Consider the following 20642-nt stretch of genomic DNA (forward strand, 5'->3'; position numbering starts at 1 on the left):
AATACTCCATATATAAATATTTTATGTGTTAAGTATGCTTAAACTATATGCTCATCACTATAATGTTTGTTGAGTAAAACTATATCATATCCTCCACATTTAATATATATTCTAATATCAATTAACACGCATACGATACATGTTAGAAAGAAATGTGATATATAGATCTATAGAGTCAAGCGCTCAAACTTAAAAGTAAATACAGTGAGATTAGTATTGCTTGATTAGGAATAACGGCGATCAGAGGGTTTATTCAACGAGATTGGTATTGCTTGATTAGATATATCGATCTGTGGAAAGCTAATACATGTGTTGATTGGATGGTTGGTTACACATCATACATTTTCATGCTTAGTTTCTAAACTTACAATCACCTTCTTTGAGGGTTTAAACCTGATCCGATAAATTTTACAGATATCCTTAGTGTAGTGCAATCAAAATTTATGTAACTCGATCAATAACTTTATTTAAAGATTGTATTAAAAAAGAAATTAAAGTTAGGGAGTAATGATATATGAGGATGGAAGTGCAGAATAAAGAGAATAAAAGGGAAACAAAAATGGGGAATAGCAGGTGGCCACTAATAATGTGGGGAAGAATAGAATAGAATGGAATTGAAGTAGGAGGAAACGTCAGTATCTGCCGACAGCGAGCCATTGTTCTACGACCACTCACTCCTTACGTTACGTTAATTGTTTATTCACTACACTCGCTGTCGCGCCATCTGCATGCTCATCATATATCATATATATATGTTCCCATTTTAATGATTTTATTAGTAGCGCAGTGATAAGACAACTATTCAAGCCAATTTGACATATATATATGCTTCTATATATCCACCAACTAACATTTAATACATACACATATCGAAAATTAATTTAATTATAACACTAATATTTATACTTTCCATTCCGTGCATCCCACGGGTAAAAGAATACTATTAACTAACCTATATTGAAGCAGAAGCACAAGAGTCAGTATTGACTCCACTGGCTCGAATCCATAACCTCCCGTATAAAGGGAAGGGTTTGATGCCACTAGACCACAAGGTCCTTGGCATAATTTGTTTTAATTTGTTTGCATTTATGTTTATAATTTTTTTGGCGTAACATTGGGTATTTATGACACTGATTTGAATTCGGTTTGAATCATGTCTGCAAACTTAGACTTATATTTAATTTAATTTGTAATTGCATTAACAGTTTGTTTATCAACGGGATATCAGTTATAAATTGTTAATTAAGTGTATTTCTTTTTAAAATTATGGAATGATAATTGTTATGGAGTATATTACAATAATTTTGATCTTATATATCTTTGAATATAATGTATTGAAACTACTCACCTTGTCCTTGCCCATTGCACTTGGTCCACAGGGGAAGATGAGGCTAATAAATGACTCTAAAGTCAAAAACTCTAGGTGCTTGCAAGAACAACACGCAATATACAAGGTAGCCAGAATATATAGAGATGTTGTGACACATCACATCTTTTAATTACAAGTTAAAAATGTGCTAAAATATGAAATGTGATAGTTATATATTAATACTTGGGTGTCTAAATAATTGAAAGAGAATCGGCTTTGAATGACCTGACCTAATGCTCAACTGCTCAACTAACTGAAGCTATGTGTTTGGTGGGGTTAGCAAAACTAATGATTATTTAAGGGCTTTTGATTCATCTACATCTTAATGACGAGCATTTTCTAAACATTTAACTCTTATACTTAATAATTACGGTGTTCACAGACGATCAAGCTTAATTTAAAAGCTAAACCTCTGTTCACAATTTGAATTTTCCAATCATACTCTTTAATTCATTCTCTTACTACATTATTTAATTTACCTCGAACTTGTTTTAATTATTAACACCAATTAACAAAGTGTATGTATCAAATACAAAACCATTAATAATATAATCAATAGTAAATCAAATGCAAACTCAATACTCTATAACATCACAATGATGAGCATGTTTGGTGGAAGCCGATGCATGGTCAAGTCCAGCAATTGGTTGCTAGGGGATTGTTAAACGTAGGTCTAAAAGGTCAAACACAACACCATATACATCTCAGCTCGAAAATGTGGTGGCATAAAGAAAAAAAAAGTTGCGCATTCACTACGAGTTATAGCTTTTGTCGCTCGCTTTTGGTGTAGCAGTAAGTGTTTGATTCTAACAAGTGACAACATAGCTAAATCACATCAATAGCAAAAATTGTGCAATTAAGGCTGATAGGTGGATAAAATTGTTAGTCCAGCAATGGATGCTATTGAGATTATTTGCTATGATATATAATTTTTTGCGTAGCTAGTAATAAGAGTTTGATTCTAATAGAATATTACACATACACCATAAAAATTTAAACTTATAATCTAAATCACATTTTCACTAGTAAGGACCACCGGCTTCAATATTACAGTAAATTAATAGTTTTACCAAAAAAAAAAAAGAAGTAATCAACAATTAATCTCTCTCCAATTACATAAATATTTGGTTTTGTCTTTGTTGTTACACATAAGTAAAGACAAGCAGAACATTGGTGTTGGACGAGATAAAATATGGCGGTCGACAGAATTTAATGTCATCAGAATTGATTATCCTATTACGTGGTGTTAATCCAACGATTAATTTTAATCCTCATTATTTTAATTAAGCCTATGAGAGGGAACCATATGGATCAAATTAAATTAAATTATAATATTAAGTACTTGTCTTGGACCCCTTTCCTCCCACCCTCCACGCGCACTACCGGCACACATACAAATATTTACGACATTTATTTTCTCCCTCTAAATTCATGATAAAATAAAATTCTTTAGAAAAAAGTGTAAAATAAACTTATAAAAAACTTTTATAAATAAAATAGTATGATAATGCAGTTTATTTTGTTTCTTATTTTTAATTTGAATGTGTGGCTTGATACATATATTGCCACATTGGATATAGGTTTTTGCTTGGGGATAATTGGCTATTCGAATTAGATGCATCAAAATGACATGTTGATATGTTTATTATAACTTGTTAAAGATTTTGATTTAATTACTTTTTTCTATATAGTTTGATGATTTATTTGACAAATTTTCAAACTATTTATATTCATTAACTATTGTGATTTGATTCACCATACATAAACATGATAGTTCCATGCAATGTGATTGACATAAACACGACAAAATTACACTATATATGTATGTATGTGTGTGTGTGTGTGTGTGTGTGTGTGTGTATAAATAGAGATCAAATGTGGTAATAGGCTTCAAGTAAAATATAGGGTTTAATCTCAACCCTTCACCTAATCAAAATCAACTGTCCATATTGAAAAAAGAATTTTAAAATGTTGTGGCAATTTTGTCTTTTTGCGTATTGATCAAATTTAAGGTGCGCCGTTCCCATTCTTAAGGTGCGTCGTTTTCATCTTAAGGTGTGTGGTTTCTGTGCTTAAGGTGTATCAGTTCTTCAGTTGATAACTTATAATGCGTTTTTTGTTGAAACTTTAAGGTCAGTCAACCTAAAGCTTTAAGTGCGTCTTTCCATAGCTTAAGGTGCATCATTTGTATATATTTAAAGCTTAAGGTGCGTCACTTTTTTAGTTTAAAGTGCATCAGTCTAAAGCTTTATGTATGTCTTTCCATAGTTTAAGGTGCGTCGTTTTCTTTTTTTAAGATGCATATATTTATATGAACATGATTTTTAATGAATTAACACAATAGATATTTTTAGTTAATATATTTCGAATTAACTGGACAAGATAATATATTTAAATCGATTAGACTTGTTAGTACACAAAATTTTAAGATTAAACTTTTTTTTTTTTTATAAAAATATAATATAATATAATAAAAAAATCCGATTCATAATATACCATATAATATTCATAAAGTTATAGAATAACATCTAAATATAATTAAAATGTTAATCTTAACGGATTAACCTATTAAGATATAAAACTTACCGAGTCAATGAATTACCAACTCAAAACACATTAAGCCTAAACATGAATTTATTATTTTTTTACCTGATTTGTGTGTTGTGTAAAAAATAGTCAACTCCATCTATAAATTTTAAAAAAATTATATTAATGAAAGAGCAAAAATGGATGTAATCTATCATTCAACATTCTATTAATTGTGTCATTAATACAGACCAAACCCTAAGATTTAGAATGTTATCGATTTCAAACTGCAGTGTAAAGACTAGTCCTTTTCTGTTCAGTCAAATACTACCAATTTACCAACACAGGAAGACGTCAATAACCCAAAATGGAAGAGAATCCCGTGACTATTTCTTCTCTTTCATAATCCAATCTCTGTATATATAAAATAAAAAATTACCCAGCGAGGGCGAGGAGTGAAAGTTCGGTTCCCACTCAAATATGGGAATTATTAGGAAATTCAAAGCACAAAAATTTAATTCAAAATGATGAAGATTTCTTGTACATTGAGTGTTCAAGCAAGGGTGAAAACTGAGGACTGATTGGACGACTCATGATTTTCCTTCTCTAGCGTTCTTAGATAGAGATAGTCTAACGTAAACTGGAAAATTTAGTATGTAACAATTTTTAAAAAATTAAAAATTATCATCTCATTAGCTTAGGATGAATTCATAGAGTTCAAGATATAATTCTACAAAGTTGAAAAATATGTGATGAGAAAATTATAGCACATATAGCCCTGGAAGGGTGGCTTTGTTCGTAAAGATTTTCTTAGTGTAATTTACCTTTTTGTGTAGTTTACATATTATTATGTAAGACTGTAATTTTAAATGGGCACAACCTCAAATAATGACGGGTTAAAAATGAAATACTCCTTTTATCCTATTTTATTTGTGAAAAACTAATACTTACTATTAATTGGTCAAATCAACTTTTTTATTCTTTGTTTATTTTCTTTAGTAACTTTTACTATTTTTAAATTTAATTTTTTGTGTGTTTTAATAATACTTTTAGTGTAATTTTTAAATATATAAATTCTGTACATTAATACTAAACTTAATATTATAAAAAAATAAATTAAAATTAAATTCTGTCAAACTCGTTAATTGAACCAGACACAGATACATCAAATAAGATGAAAGGAGTATTTATTACTCCGTAATTCATAAGATTGTCCCGTTACTTTCTATTTGTAAAGGTGGGTATATTTACAAGCTAGAAAGTCTCAGGTAAAAAAAAAAAAAGGAATTAAAGAAAGAAGAAGGGAGTAGGGGACAGGAATTCTGTGGCCTTGGATTCTTTTAGCAGGACGTGGGTGCCAGCTTTAATGGGAAAGGGTAATGGGTGCACCAAAAAGTATGAGCCCCCTCACTCTGTTCCAAGAAAAAGTTAGTCCAAAAAATCATATAATACTTGGACATGATTACAAGTATATTTTCTTGCGTGGGTTAACAATAAATAGTATTTAACAAAACTTGGAAGCTCTGACAACGCCTTTTGTTCCCTAGTTGGGACTGACTGAGCGAGCTTGAAGATGAGAGCGCTTGTATCAATGGTGGGGCTGCCCTGGGCGGTGGCGCTTCTCATTGGGATTCTGCTCAACTCCCCGCCCTCCGCCGTGGCTGATACAGATCCAACTGATGGTTACTTTCTCTCTCTCTCTCTGTGTTTATAGGAAGTGTTGTTTTTTGTCTGTGTGATTACTGAGAGGGGTATGGATTGTGGGTTTCTTGGAATGTGAGTGTGGGATTTGGGAATAGTGAGTAAAGATGGCAACTTTTTTTTTTTTGTTATTATATGTTGTTTGTGTATAGTTTAGAGTTTTGAGGACTGTTGAAGATGAAAGCTTCTTCATTCCCTTGTTCAAAAGGTCTGGAATGGAAGATAGTTTGGTGCTGTTCTCTTGTGAAATTTTATGCCTTTTTCTTGTTTCATTTCTTGGGGTTTTGCATCTCTTTTTCTTTTGTCGGCATATGTTGGTAGTGAAAGGCAATATCTTTAGTTTTGACTGTCATTGTTGGATTTCACCTTCATTGGTAGCTTACCAGTTCAAGTTGTTTCTCAAAGATGGTTCATTTACTTTGGAATTTCTGGTTTTTTTTTTCTTTTTTAGAAAATTTTGAAAGGAACTGTTTTGTTTGTCTTTATAAAGTTAGGAGTTTAAGCCCACACGGGTAGCTTAGTTGGTTCTTGGGTGGGAGATTCTTGCCCAAGGATGCAAGATAGTGGCCACCAGGCAAAGGTCTCACCTAATGGGCCGCTGAGTCACCATGATTTAACCCTCCACAATCCTGTTGGGATGAGGTGTGGGGGCGAGGGCGAGGGATTTTGCCTTTTGTGGGCAAAGTTAGGAGTTCCAGGTAGAGTAAGTTAATGGGTTGATTCCGTTGTAACGGAGGGTTAAATGTAGTTATTATAGTTGAAAATTCCCCCCTGGCGATGATCTGAAATCAGGATGTTTTACCTATATAACTACTGATTTCTATATGTACTCTCCCCCTAGTAGCATGCTGCTCAAGATTGCATACTTTAGACATCGTTTTTCAATTGTTTGTTCCAAGATGATGGTATTCGTGCTTTTGTGATAAAGTGATAAACCGGCAACTTGCTTTTTTGCATTTCCAGCATCAGTTCTGAGGGGGTTGTTCTCCAGCCTGAACTCACCACAGCAGCTTACGAAATGGACGGCAAATGGTGGAGACCCTTGCGTAGAGTCCTGGAAGGGCGTTAGTTGTTCAGGCAATAGAGTAACCGAAATGTGATCCTCTATTGCCCCCTTGTCATTACCCTCTATTGTAACTCTTGACCCGAAATTTATTTCTTTCATTTCATTTTTCAGTCAGATTTCGGGTCTAGCACTCACCGGGTCAATGGGATTCCAATTGGATCAACTGAAATCTGTAACCACCTTGTAAGGCAGATGGCTTTCGATGACATTAGTTTCTGCGGGTTTCTTGAAATTCCCTATAAACGACTTCTTTGAATTTTGCAGTGATATAAGTAATAACCTTCTTGGGAACTCATTACCATATCAGCTTCCTCCGAATGTACAGAAACTGTAAGCTTCTTACTCACTCGATCTACAATCCTTTGCTTTTATAAAATGTCTTTCGCCATTTAAAATTCCTCTTTAAAATGCAGAAATCTCGCTGGTAATGGCTTCACCGGTGGCCTCCCATATTCCATTTCACAAATGGCCCCCCTCGAATATTTGTAAGCGAACTGCTTACAGCAAACTTTTATCCAACTCGATTGGAAATTAAATTTATGTGACTTATGCCGTTGTTGCTTTTCCAATTGTAGAAATGTTAGTCACAATCAACTTCAGGGCGAAGTGACCGTCATGTTCGTTTCGCTTACGAACCTGTCGACGCTGTAAGACCTGTATCCAGACTCTTCCATTTCTTGAAATTTCTTGAAATTAGTTTTATTATGAACTGAATGAGATCTTTCGAAATTAATGCTTCAGGGATTTCTCTTTTAATTCTCTGGCTGGTAATATTCCCCAAACTTTCAGCTCGCTTACAAATATGAAAAACATGTAAGCATAATTTATTATTTTGTTTTTTTAGTATGTGTCACGTTTCCTTTGAAAGCTGGTTTAACATGGAGTATGCCTTGTAGGTATTTGGAGAATAACGTGTTTACTGGAACTATTGATGTTCTTGCAACTCTGCCCCTCGATAATCTGTGAGTTGTATATTTACGCATTTCTATACCTACTACTACTACGAATTGAAACATGTGCTCCATCTCAACTAAAAGCCTTAGTTGGATTGCACATTTATGTTTATATATTATTTATGCTCAACACTACGTATATATATATATATTTTTTGAAACTGCGAATTCAAACACTATGTATATTAGTTGGAATGAACTGTGCAGTGACACCTACTTTTGCTTCTAGAAATGTCGAGAACAACCATTTTACGGGATGGATCCCTTCACAGTTGCAAGGCATAAACAGTTTACAGTGAGTATTTCAGACTGCAAGGGTTTAATTTCCGGGGGAGAAATCTTTGTTCGCGCCTAATTCATTGTTCTTTTACAGAACCGGTGGGAATTCATGGAACACGGGCCCTGCACCCCCGCCTCCACCTGGCACTCCACCCGCAAACAGGCCCAATCATAGATCCGGAGGCGGCAGCAGCCCGTCAAATGGTGGAGGCAGTGATAATGGCGGTGGCGGTGGCGGTGGGGGTGGAAAATCTGGTATAGGGGGTGGAGCTGTTGCGGGAATTGTGATATCCATTTTGATTATAGGAGCAATAGCAGCATTCTTTATTATCAAGAGGAGATCGAGGAGGACATCAACCGATATCGAAAAGGTTAATAATAATCAGCAGTATCCTCCTCTCGTCTCGCACAAAGTACAAGGTATGTATAAAGAATGTTTGGTTGTATGAGTCGAGCCGATTGTTATTCCCTATAGAACTCGAATCAGATCATTATGGACCGAAAGATGAAGAAAAATGGCTACTTTCATTGAAATTTCATGTTATTAGGTGTCACGCTATGTTCTTTGCTTGATTTTCCGTCAATTTGCACACAGAGATGAAATCCGTTCAAACCTCCTCCGCAATGGGAACGAAAACCGTGGAGATGCCAGTTGAAGTAAATTTAAGACCTCCTCCTATCGACCGTCCTAAATCATTCGACGAAGATGATATATCACCCAAGCCAGTTGTTACCCCCAAGAAAATTGATACGTCTCAAATAAATGCTACCCAATACACTGTTGCAGACCTGCAAATTGCTACAGATAGCTTCAGCATCGAAAATCTTCTTGGCGAGGGATCAATAGGGCGTGTTTACCGGGCTCAATTTGAAGATGGAAAGGTATAACCTTTCCCTAGTTAATAGTGTACATTTCACAGCGATATTATAGATACATAATCAAGGATGAAAAAATTTTAGTATGTATACATAATTGCTAGAATAACTTTTCTTCTGTTCTAATATGCTACTGTCGATGTTTACCTTCAAGGAATGATCTTTCGCCACTTTATAGTGTTAATTTCTTTCATTGTGTTAGGTTCTTGCTGTCAAGAAAATTAACTCCACTGCTATTGGGAACCCCGAAGATTTTCTGGATATAGTTTCTGAGATATCCCGGCTGCATCATCCAAATGTCACCATGCTGGTTGGGTATTGTTCGGAGCACAGACAGTATCTACTGGCTTATGAATTCTACAAAAACGGTTCTTTGCATGATCTTTTGCATCTCTCCGATGAATACACCAAGCCACTGACTTGGAACAACAGAGTGAAGATCGCTTTGGGGGCAGCACGTGCACTGGAGTAAGTTTAATTAACATTATACTAAACTACTCTGTATTTAGTATCTATATGATATAATCAAAATTCAGAAAGAAAAAAAAGTAATAAAAAAATAATTATTTACCTGCCTACGAACATCGGCATGAGTTCCACTAGTACATGTTACGGTAGGGTTGAGAAATTGGAACTATCGCACATTATGTAAATATGTTGGTCTTGGGCCAGTGATAAAGCTTGCTAAGAATCCCTAGAACGTTATTTTCAATTCTAGGTTTCTTTGAAATGTATTTACATACAAGTTTGCCCGCAAGCTTACTAAGCGTCATTTGCAGGTATCTACATGAAGTTTGCTCGCCATCGGTGGTTCATAAAAATTTCAAATCTGCTAACATTTTACTCGATTCGGAGTTCAACCCTCATCTTTCGGACTCTGGGTTAGCTAGCCTTATCCCAGACGAAGATCAGGTAGTTTCTTGCTTGCTTTTTGTATTAGCCAAGTGCTTAACCTTCGAGTGTTTGGTTGATTTGGACAATTTCCTCGATGAAATGGCTTTCATAGTTTGGCTTATTTTCCGTTGTACACTTGTTGCATGTAAATGTCAGCAAAGCATTTTGCCTTCAAATTGCATTGGTTTGGTAAAATCCCGCCAATTTCCCCAGATTACCATTTTGTCCTTGAAGCTTCTAATTTCGAACTTCTGCAGGCTCTAAACCAGAATTCAGCGTCTGGGTATGGTGCGCCAGAGGTGGCCATGTCTGGTCAGTATACAATAAAGAGCGATGTGTACAGTTTTGGCGTTGCCATGTTGGAACTTCTTACTGGAAGAACGCCATTTGACAGGTAAATTTCTTCGAGAAACTACAATTTCGTCCCAGAGAGATAATAGGAAAGGGTCAAAGAGATTCGGGCTTTTCTGATGACACTTTTCTTCGTTATGTAGTTCAAGGCCAAGACCCGAGCAATCCTTAGTTCGATGGGCTACACCTCAGCTCCACGACATTGACGCCTTGTCTAAGATGGTTGATCCAGCACTGAAAGGGCTTTATCCAGTTAAATCTCTCTCCCGCTTTGCTGATGTCATTGCACTATGTGTCCAGGTAATATCTCGAGCCAAAATTTTACCAAAACCGGTAACTCTATGCTCTTTCCATTAAAATATAAGCGAACTACAATCCCGTGCTGCCTCCCTATTTAGTTCACACTACTATGTGTTAATGGTTCACTAAAAAACATGTGGCAGCCGGAGCCCGAGTTCCGACCACCTATGTCGGAAGTTGTTGAGGCGTTGGTCCGGCTGGTGCAACGGGCCAACATGAGCAGGAGGACATTCGGAGCTGATTCAAGGACCAGATCTGGTAGCGCAGATTCTCAGGAATACGAGCTTTAGATTCCTCGGACGCCATGTTTTGCTGCTCCTAATCCTGATCTGATGTTCATTGTATCATAACGGTAGCGGATTCTGTAACATTGTTAATAGCGTGATCCGTTTCGTTTGCATTTGCTGCCATTAGATTAGCTTCTTCTTCTTCTTCACCTTCTGCAGAACTGGACTCCTGGATTCTTGTTTTTGTAATATGGGAGTCTATTGAGAAGAGTTGTGTACTATCTGATTCTGGATTTTTCTCCTATACAACATATTGTTTTCAATCTCTATCTCCCGAAAACTTTTAAGGGTGAACGTTTTCTCCTAAAAACTTGATCGTTTCGTTTTCCATTTTCGTGCTTTCTGAGTCCCAGATTTTTCAGATCATTGCCAGTTCCAAATGATTGCTTACACAAGAAAATCTTATGGCTCTGATATGAGATACAAGAACAATGGAGCACAGAAGAACTCTATGCCCAAATGAAATTAAAAAATTTTAAAAATCTGTAGAGGACAAAACGAATCAGCAATGTGCTAAAGCTAATATTGTACACTACAATACAGAGAAAAAAGGGGGCAAAAATGCAGATGGCAATACATAGAAATGAACAAAGCAAACACCATCTAACCACTTCTATTATCTTCAGCTTCCAGTAAATGTTGATCATCAGAACTTGATGAAGAATGAAGATTTTTCTGATTCCACGAGCTCTGGTAGCAATACTTCGAAAAGTATAAGAAATTTAGGGAGTCACTCATCGTCTGCAATAAAGTTTGGCACTTCACCCTGACAAAGATACTCGTCGCACATTGATGCTGATCCCCAGCCCCTCCGGAGTCTTAAAATGTCCTCGGTGAAGGTGGATCCTGGAGCTCCAATAAAAACCGAAGACAAAGCACAGATCGTCTTGTCTAGCATTGCTTCCACCTTCAAGGTGGAAATACAAGAAATATATTGAAGGGTAAGAAGAGTAGAAAATAAGAAAACAAAGACGAAAGTCAAATACAAAAACGGTATTTATGGGAAGAAACATCAGACTAATCCTACACCTAAAGAGACCCGATTGTCTTCTCCAACAGAGTCATACACTTGTCTCTGCTGTCCCATACAAAATGAACTGATGCTCGAAACTTCAGCAGAATTGCAATAATAAATCATGTGGTGATAAAAAAAAAAAAAGCTTTTAAAAATTAAATATTCAATATGAAAGGGTTGCCACTGAACACTGCCTATTTCACATCTATATCAGATTGAGTACATGAAAGATAAAATAAAATAAAAGGTCGAATATCAGCAAAACAAATTTTGACGATAAAAGTAATTTCCCCTTTACTATTCTATGAGACATATGTCCTGCAATAAGCCAATAACCAATTAACCATTACACAATTTTTGGATGAAAATATCCGTCTTACATATTACTCAATACAATATTCTCAAATGCAAATTAAATGCCCCTTGCATATTATGAAATAAATTTTGAAATAATTCTTTGGAGAGTAAAATTTTTAGTCTAAAGTCCATTATCAATTAACCCAGACACATTCATGTACAAAGTTTTAAAGCATTGTGTAATAAATCAAAAACTCACCTGAGGGTCTTCCTCAAGGCCGTGTCTATATAATAACGCATCCCATTTTTCAGCTGAATTACGAGCAGGTCTTTTAACAAGTGGTACAGTCTTTCCATTGAAAACAACAAGAGACTGAAGCAAACCAGTTTCACTTTCAGCAGCATCTGTAGATAGATATATTACTGGAGAATTGGCCCTTTCAAGCACACGATTGATACAATCTGCAGCTTGAGGAACAGGGTAGAAGCAACTTGGTTTCTTGGCATTGCTGATAATTTGGTAAGTATTATTAGAAATAATAAAATAATAAATAATAATAAATGAATTAAAAAAACAGATTCTTGAAAGCATATGAAGCAAACTCTAGCTACAAACTACAACATTAGATGAATATTTTGAGGCATGAAAATGCAAAGCTGACTGTGAAGCTTAAGAGGTAGGTCTTACATAATCAAAGCACATTAGTCATTCTCAACTTTACAGGTTTCTAAAATATGCATATACATATCTCTTCTTCTCCTCGCCTTCAAGGTTTTGATTCTTGTCTTTTACATTCAAAAGTTAAAAGCAGACTTTCTTGATGATTAAAATGAAAGCATCGTAGTGGTTTTTAAAGCATCTTAATCTTTTAAAAAAAATGGTTTTTAACAAGATAGACAGCAAAGAAAGGACAACATACCAAAATTTTAAGAAGCCATGTCTACGGAAGTGAAGTGCTATGAAGTCCTCTCCCAAAAATGTCTGAACAAATCGCTGGGCAGTGAGCATAATAATACGGCTGGGCTCGATAAGTGTCTTACATTTGTGGGCAATGGGACCACCTGGCTGCGCCACCCAGTCTCTCTCCACATCAGCAAAGAACACATCACCAATAGCAATAACATCATCATTTGAAGAAAATTTTGAAACTATATCTTGGACAGTCCTTTGCTTTGGCTTCTTAACATCCTCATTCCAAGCAGTTTCAATCTTATTCATAGAAACCCCTGAAGACTTCAACTTTTTAATTCGATCATCATCCATAAAGCAGGGTTGTGGCTGGGAAAAATAACAAATGACCTTATCTATATGCACATGATTCTTCTGACTTTCTGCAAACTCCTCATAAGTGAGGACTACTTTTCTCCCCAAACACTTATTAATGTGATCAACATCCAACACCTTCTGAAACTCAAAATCAACTTTTGAGCTTGGAATAACCAAAACCCGGTTAAGTAGAGCTGCAAAAAACATGTGTTTCTCCAAACAAATCAAATGGTTCGACATTTGGCCTGAGACACAAATGGCAAACAAGTACTTATTTGCTTCTGGCTTCCACTCTATAGTTTTCCTCTCAGACCAGCCCTGATCAACCTTTTTACACCTACCTAAACCGCTAATGCTTGGATCTGTGTTATTATCCAATAAATCTAATGAATTCCCCAATTGATGGGATGACAGGAGCACTTGTTGAATTTGCTTATTCAATGAAATCTGACTTAGCAAATCAGCTTTCAGATCCTCTAAAAATACAGATCCCGCCCTCTCCAAACTCGAATACGAACTACCGCTAACAGCATTACTAGAAGTAGAATTACCAGTATTATTAACAGCAGCAAAACTCGTTTTATTTACGAATGTATGATTCCACTGCTTGAAAAGCTCTAACTGCTGTTGCCTAAGCAAATACAGAGCCCGCAACTCGGACTCGCGCATGCGATTAACCGGAGAATCGAAGGTAATCTTCGAGACTCCGGTTCGGAAGATGTTTTTGATGTCGGTAGTGGCATAGAGAATGATAACGAAGAGAGGGAGAATAATGGCTAAGCAGTACCTCTTCCTGCAGATGAAGTTGAACCGCGCGGGATCGATGAAGCGGTTTTTATTGCCGTCGATCTGGAAGGAGGAGCGGCCGGGCGATCTCGCGCCGTCGCCGATTAGGTTATGGCGATCCTCTTCGTCGTCGGAAGAGGATGCTCTGTCCATTGCGCCGGTGAGGAAGATCAAATGCGCATCGAGAATTTGTAACTGTGAGCTCTGGTTTCTCTCTCACGCAGTACACCTTTCAGTGTGCGTTTTTTTGCAGTTGCGAGTTGCGAGTTGCGACGTAGGAGTGTAAACCAAGGAATGGGGAGGGAATTCATGATTAGTATTCGGATTCATGATTTGTCGGTTGAGGAAAGTGACTACTTACCGGATCCTGACCCGTTGATGCGTTATGCCAACCCGTGAGCTGCTGACGGGTCATCCATCCTGCCCATCCCGGAACGAGAGTAATACTAATCCTACGTATACTTTCACTTTTTACTAGATTTTATATTTCATTCTTACATGGTACATTTTAATTCACTAAAAAAAGAAAATAATGGTTAAACAAATCACTGAAACTGCACACCAAATTACAATTGAGCCATCAAACTCAGAAAAATATAATTGAATCACTAAATAACACAAAGTCATGCATTTAACTCAAAATGACTTGTTTACTTGGTGTACCGATTATCGATTTTAAAAATAATATTTTAAAATAATTTTAAATAAAATAATTAATTAAAAAAAAAACTTTCGGCCGGAGACAAATCGTCTCCATGGCCAAGAGATGAAGATTCCTTCGTCTCCGGCCATGGAGACAAAGCCGTCTTCGTCTCCGGCCATGGCAGTTCTTGTTTTTCTTTTTTAAAAAAAATAATTATAATTAATTATTTTATTTAAAATTATTTTAAAATATGATTTTTAAAATTAATAATTGGCACATCAGGTAAAACAAGTCATTTTGGGTCAAATTGCATGAATTTGTGTAGCTCAGGAACTCAATTGCATTATTTTTGAGTTCGATGGCCTAATTACAGTTTCGTGTGTAGTGAGTCATATTTTTTATTGCTTTTTTTTTTTCTTGTCTCTCCAATAAAAAACACATGACGAGAGTTTTACTCCTTTCAAAGTCCATTTATCAAAATACTCGTGAACTATTTAGGTTTGATTTTATAAATATTTCAGTATTGTAAAAATTGGCCTATGCGCCCCTAAGCCGAGGCGATTTCAGCCCTAGACAGCTTTTAGTCGATCGGCTAGGCATCAAGTTGGCGCCTAACTCGGCCGAGTCGGTGCCCAACTCAATTGAGTCACCGCTCAACTCGGCCGAGATTTGACTATTTAGAGCTTGATTACTCCCATAGTCCAAATGTCTGTGAACCAAGCTTATGTTTTAAATATCAACCAATATTCAATCAGAATATCATGTAAAAATTTATTTGCTGACACGCCATGTAATTGAACTCTATTCAAAATTCTACATTGAACTTTATAATTTACCTTTTCACTATACTTAAAATTAGTAAAACAATAGACAGCAAGATCTTCAAGTATTTAAATGGTGAATCTTTTAGGTCTGTCATTCCCTATCTTCGATTCTTCACAAAGAGAATTCATGTGCCAAAGCTCTATGAAATATTCAATAAATTAGGCAGGCAGAAAGAAGTGCATAGTTATGACTGGAGAAATTTTTTTTACAAGATGGACACTATATAGATACTACAACAGAATCAGAGAAAGCTAATGACCTAAGATGAAAGAAGTTTTCTATGTCTCCTCCAGTTGGAATGAGTGAATGACAGCATAGCTAAATATGTAAATATATCGTAACTGAATCTAACCTTCCTTGGCTACATCAACCAATCTCCCACGAATCCATTGCTTGGTTGTGGCTGTGCTATTTGACGCGGGATGGGCACTCTCGGGCTGAGATATCAATCCATTTGGCAATGGCTCGGACTGCAATGTCATTTCATGTGGCGGTGACTCGTGCTCATCTTCTTCAACCTCATTTGCCTTGTGATCACCAGACTCGGAGGCGTGCATCACTTCCTCAACTGGTGGTGGTGCCACATCACTTGAAATCACTTGGTACAAATTTTCCTTGCTGCCAAGTAAATCATAGTCGTCTGAGCTTGACAAGACTGCTGTTTCATTACCGTTCAATAAACCATGGAAGCTTTTGGTAAAGTTGAAGCTGTGAAAATCTTCACCATTGGGCATCAATACGTGGGCTCCATTTGCTTTTCTCGTGTCAATTTCATCCAAATGTTCCGCATCTGCATCTGTTAAATCATCAACATTGGTGATTTCAGGCAATGTAAGTAATGGGTCTCCCTCATTTTGACCCGAAAGTATCTCTTCCATATCTATGGAGTCAATGAATTGAATTGCTTCTGCAATGAGATTCCTGGTCTCAACAAGGGATGCTCGAGCAACAGGACTCTGCCTGGCAGCAACCTCAAGAGCCTTTGCCGCCTTCTCAGCCTCAGCAATCAACAACCTGAAAACATTTGTTATAAAAATTCTCTTAAAATTCAATTTGTTATCAACAAGCTCGGGGACAGAAATAACTTTTATGCTTGGAATGAGTTTTTATATATGAAATACTTCTTCACTGATTTTGGCATGTGCACTTGTGCATTTATATAGGAGGTTCACCCCATAGACATAAATTATTAGAAAACTTCTAACACTTGATATGGATTTTCATAAGAGGTGGTATCATGGATCTAAAAAAAGGTTTCCTTCTATGTATCTTCACAATCAGTTAGTTCCTTACCATCTTTGTCTTTAGATGTTTATACGTAAAAGAAACCAAGATTTGTGAATTGCAAGTCAGACAGAGAAAAAAACTAACTTTGCTCTTTTAACAGCTTCAATTTTCTCGTTGTCAGCCACTGCTCTCCGTGCCCTGATATTCCTTAACATTTCTAGCTTGGAATGTGCTAAAGGATCCTTGTATTTTGGTGTATAGCTTTTCTTTATCGTGGCTTGTTTTGTTTGAGGCCTATGATTATGAACAGTTACACCACCAATATCAACTTTCTTATTGGGTGGTCTTCTGTTTTGGGTCTGTCCATCACTACTTGGCTTTCTCCTTGGCTTTCTTTCAACCCCCTCTCTTGTGCCATGAAATTTAGCTAGAGAAGAGCAGACCCGATTACGGTAATCCTATTTAGACAAGAGCAGAATGTGTCAAGAACTATGAAATTGAATATAACTAAGAAGTGCAAAGATTTAAATTGATAGCCATTGTAGCTAGATATCAATGTCGAGGAGAGTGTGGATAATCACACAGATTAAAAAGAAAAAGCAGACTATATAGGAATCAAGACCAGCTATTCTTAATGAAGCTTAGCTCTTACGGGATCAGCCCATTTAGCGGCAATGGCCTCGGCAATTTTCCTCCTCTGCTCAGCAGATTTTGGAGCTCTCTTGTTTCCTTTCTGTCTACGTGTTTTCCTTTGCTCGACACTCTGCATCCAGTGCTTCTCAAGCTGTCTATTCAAAATCTTATATGAGTTCCATTGCAACTCTTCCTGACCAGAAAGGCCCTTTCTAGAAGCTTCTGCAATTAAATTCTGCCATTCATAGCAGCATGTCTCCTGCAGTTTCAGCATCTTTTGGCGCTTTTCCCACCCAGCTCGCACACCAACTCCAATTTTTAACCTTGTTTCCTCACTGCATAGCCACGTCAAACATAGTGTTCAGTCTGAATAAACTTTGCACTCACCATTACAGACCCAGAAAAAGCAAACAAAAACAAAAACACTTTCTTGCTATTAATCATTACAATATAATAAGATATTAAGACTAATTTATTGGTATATATATGAGCTCTAATAATTATTCTGTTAACATTTGATAAGTCAGCATAAATAATTTAAAGAATGTATACACATTATTTTCTATATTAGTCGTGAGGGAAGATGGGCTGTGTATATAAGTAGTTTGGCATGCCATTAAATTTTAGTAATTAAAGACTTGTGCTGTGAAAAAAAAAGAGCCAATAGTTACTATAGGAAGACAAGGCATCAACCTTAATAACTGGACCGAATAGATGTAGTAGTCCACAATTCTTTCTAATAGACAAAACAAAATTTATTGTCTAAAACTTTCTCAACGAGTAGATTTTTTATAAAACAATTATATATTGAAACTATAGCAAATAATTTATAAGTTAATTTTCAAAACCTACCTTTGAGCATGCCCGAAGTTGACTAGCTTCATCCTTACCTGTGTAGGCTGAACTTGTTAGTAAAATAAACAACCTACTCAAACTTTGCAAAACTCTGAAATATTTATTCTTATTGTTTGTTAAAAGTAAAATATTTAGCTCTCAACATGACAACTCTGGTGCAAATTTCTCATTGGACATCGCGAGTCTCACTAACATGGTTACAAGGAAAATCCTACCACAGCAGAGGAATTAATTATTAGAATAATAGGAAAGGTCACTTTAATGGATAAATAAACTAAAGTTTACAGGACAATCCCCTCTAAGCCCATTACTATCACAATTGTTACACTAAGCCACTAAGGTACCCTAGCATTATGAGCACACCCTTTCAAAAATGGGCAACTATTGTGCTGAGAATTACTTTGAAAGCAATGAACATTCAAGGGTAATTAGATTATAGATTAAATAGTCTACTTTCTACATTTTGGTATAGATTCCGAATTATGGATTGCACAAGACCATTTTGCTTATTCAAGCAAATGATTGACAACTAATTATGGATGATTTACAATCCATAACCGATAAATCATAAGTTTTACTAAAGAAGAAAATAATTTGCAGCCTAACTAAATAGGGTAAGATTATCAAGATTCAAGATCAGCCCACACCACAAGGTTAACTATAAAGTAAGCATAAAAATCTGGCTTGATAAGAATACATTTAAGTTCTTCATTACTTTCATATCAATTCTTTCGAAATAATTCAAATGCAATTGCAAATAGGATAATAGAAATGATTGCTAAGGTAGATGGAAAACCCAACTTAATTCATTTTTTTTTTTTGTATTTATCCAGTTGTTAATGGAGTCTTTTTGTACAGGTGAAACTGTTTCCTGATTTTTCTTTGTCATTTACTTTTCATCTTGTAACATGATTTTTATGTGACATCACCTTAGGATCTCGCATTGCAATCCTGGTTCTCTCTTTAATCTTCTGCAGAGTTTCTGCAATGATTAACACGGTTGAAGACGTTAATATTTCTAACCAAACAACAAGCTAAAAAAAAAAAGTACAGGGAATATCAAAATACCCGGACTATGCTTCCTGCCTTTATTCCAAGGTGTCTTCCCTTTGTTAGCTTTTGAAATCCTACTCCGTCTTAACTTCTCTATTTCATCCAATTTAGTTAACTCATCAGTTTGAGATTGTCCCTCAATGGCACTGCAAGTCGAGTTTCCAGAACCAATACTCGTTCCCGTACTACTTTGATAGCCACCACCATCCTCACTTACCTGGTTAGATTGGGTTGATTCTTTTTCAAGAGTAGCCACTGCTCTTATCATCAACCCACCCCGGCATAACTTAATTCCCCCAAAACTCTGAGCTTTTTCCGGTACACAGAAAGATTTCCATACCGACGCAAACCTAATATCCTTCCCAGACTTGAATCTATTACAGAAGAGAAGTTGAGAACTAACTGCACAAACATCTTTCTGGCAAACAGGCCGTGTAGTTACTGTAGTAGCAATATCTGCACAACAATATAAGTCGCAACAACATATGAAAACCCAGTAGCTCACTGAAACAAAAACACAAACATGACGAGTGCACTGTACTACTCTAAATCCAAGAAAATGCATTTCACCTAGTACCAAATAAAAATCGCGCGCGTGGGCACAATGTTCCAGAATACATAAACAGGAACAAGAAATCTGCGTAAAGATAACAAAATTTACCTAATAAATGCATGGGGAGCTCATCCAGTCAACTGCAATGAGCAGAATTCAGATAAAGAAATGTAATGCCCGGTGATTTTCAATCCTTGCTGCTGCCCAAGTTGAAACCTTTGCTGAAATCTGGTGCTAGGGTTTGTTAAGGATTAGCGAAAACGGGAATGCAATCAGAGAAGCAAGGAGGAGTGAAGAACAACTATGGCGTCTATGGGTGCTTAGTTGGGAGAGGAGTGAAGCGGAGAGGAGAGGCCACAAACCTTAGTGAGAAATGAGTAGTCGTGTCCAAATAGAACCTCAGGCGCAAAAGAGTAGATATTATGCAGTAGATAATGATTTTTTTATTTTTTCCTTATGTTTTTTTTTTTCATTTTTATATTTGGCTCTTTACGCCTATTCTCCATTTCATGTTTTAAACATTATTTTAAAAAAAAATTAAAAAAAACACACACACACACACACAATTATCAACGCCTCTTTTTTTTTTTTTTTTTTATCCACGTTAAAATTAAATTTTTAATTATACCATTATAATAAATTTTTAGACCTAATATTCAAAATATTTTTTGCAAATATTAAATTTGAGTTTAGTATATGTCAATTCTTTTTTCGAAGGGAGGGAAAACCCCGAACTAGACATTCAGCACACTAGTTAGAACTCGACGTGCCACGGAAATACCCATTATATCTTCCTCGATGGCAACTGTCAGCTCCGGAGAGGGATTGACATGACCCCTCCAATCGAACTCATGAGAAACACAAATGCTTGCAAGTCGATCCATCA

At 36.1% G+C, this 20642-nt stretch overlaps 3 protein-coding genes across 3 annotated transcripts; 1 reads left to right on the forward strand and 2 right to left on the reverse strand.

Annotated features, from left to right (window-relative positions):
* Positions 1 to 5346: 5346 nt before the first annotated feature.
* Positions 5347 to 10871, forward strand: LOC115995770 (protein STRUBBELIG-RECEPTOR FAMILY 7-like). Its single transcript, XM_031234903.1, has 16 exons — positions 5347 to 5577; positions 6560 to 6692; positions 6774 to 6845; positions 6927 to 6992; positions 7076 to 7147; positions 7238 to 7309; positions 7404 to 7475; positions 7559 to 7624; positions 7845 to 7910; positions 7989 to 8314; positions 8490 to 8776; positions 8973 to 9238; positions 9550 to 9682; positions 9922 to 10058; positions 10159 to 10315; positions 10459 to 10871. Exons 1-16 carry the CDS (start codon positions 5469 to 5471, stop codon positions 10603 to 10605), a joined length of 2181 nt encoding a protein of 726 aa, XP_031090763.1. The 5' UTR covers positions 5347 to 5468; the 3' UTR covers positions 10606 to 10871.
* A 114-nt stretch (positions 10872 to 10985) lies between these two features.
* On the reverse strand, positions 10986 to 14262 carry LOC115995771 (O-fucosyltransferase 36-like). The gene is made up of 3 exons (XM_031234905.1): positions 12835 to 14262; positions 12174 to 12423; positions 10986 to 11509 (listed from the first exon to the last, which is right to left on the reverse strand). The coding sequence occupies exons 1-3, from the start codon at positions 14118 to 14120 to the stop codon at positions 11333 to 11335; spliced, it is 1713 nt and encodes a 570-aa protein (XP_031090765.1). The 5' UTR covers positions 14121 to 14262; the 3' UTR covers positions 10986 to 11332.
* Positions 14263 to 15564: 1302 nt separating this feature from the next.
* LOC115997090 lies at positions 15565 to 20143 on the reverse strand. Its single transcript, XM_031236566.1, has 7 exons — positions 19865 to 20143; positions 19219 to 19659; positions 19080 to 19132; positions 18148 to 18185; positions 17315 to 17630; positions 16807 to 17120; positions 15565 to 16449 (listed from the first exon to the last, which is right to left on the reverse strand). Exons 1-7 carry the CDS (start codon positions 19875 to 19877, stop codon positions 15783 to 15785), a joined length of 1842 nt encoding a protein of 613 aa, XP_031092426.1. The 5' UTR covers positions 19878 to 20143; the 3' UTR covers positions 15565 to 15782.
* Positions 20144 to 20642: the final 499 nt, after the last annotated feature.

This window comes from Ipomoea triloba, chromosome 11, assembly GCF_003576645.1.
Source record: "Ipomoea triloba cultivar NCNSP0323 chromosome 11, ASM357664v1".
Classification (NCBI taxonomy): domain Eukaryota; kingdom Viridiplantae; phylum Streptophyta; class Magnoliopsida; order Solanales; family Convolvulaceae; genus Ipomoea; species Ipomoea triloba.

What these genes read in the sequence shown, in the direction of transcription:
- LOC115995770 (XM_031234903.1), top strand. Translation starts at nt 5,469, where the DNA reads ATGAGAGCGCTTGTATCAATGGTGGGGCTGCCCTGGGCGGTGGCGCTT. An exon ending in CAAGGCATAAACAGTTTACA is followed by an intron (nt 7,911 to 7,988) that starts GTGAGTATTTCA and finishes GTTCTTTTACAG; the next exon opens with AACCGGTGGGAATTCATGGA. An exon ending in CGTCTCGCACAAAGTACAAG is followed by an intron (nt 8,315 to 8,489) that starts GTATGTATAAAG and finishes ATTTGCACACAG; the next exon opens with AGATGAAATCCGTTCAAACC.
- LOC115995771 (XM_031234905.1), bottom strand. Translation starts at nt 14,120, where the DNA reads ATGGACAGAGCATCCTCTTCCGACGACGAAGAGGATCGCCATAACCTA. An exon ending in CATGGCTTCTTAAAATTTTG is followed by an intron (nt 12,424 to 12,834) that starts GTATGTTGTCCT and finishes CCAAATTATCAG; the next exon opens with CAATGCCAAGAAACCAAGTT. An exon ending in GCCTTGAGGAAGACCCTCAG is followed by an intron (nt 11,510 to 12,173) that starts GTGAGTTTTTGA and finishes TCCACCTTGAAG; the next exon opens with GTGGAAGCAATGCTAGACAA.
- LOC115997090 (XM_031236566.1), bottom strand. An exon ending in AGGCAGGAAGCATAGTCCGG is followed by an intron (nt 19,133 to 19,218) that starts GTATTTTGATAT and finishes TAATCATTGCAG; the next exon opens with AAACTCTGCAGAAGATTAAA. An exon ending in AACTTCGGGCATGCTCAAAG is followed by an intron (nt 17,631 to 18,147) that starts GTAGGTTTTGAA and finishes GTGGCTATGCAG; the next exon opens with TGAGGAAACAAGGTTAAAAA.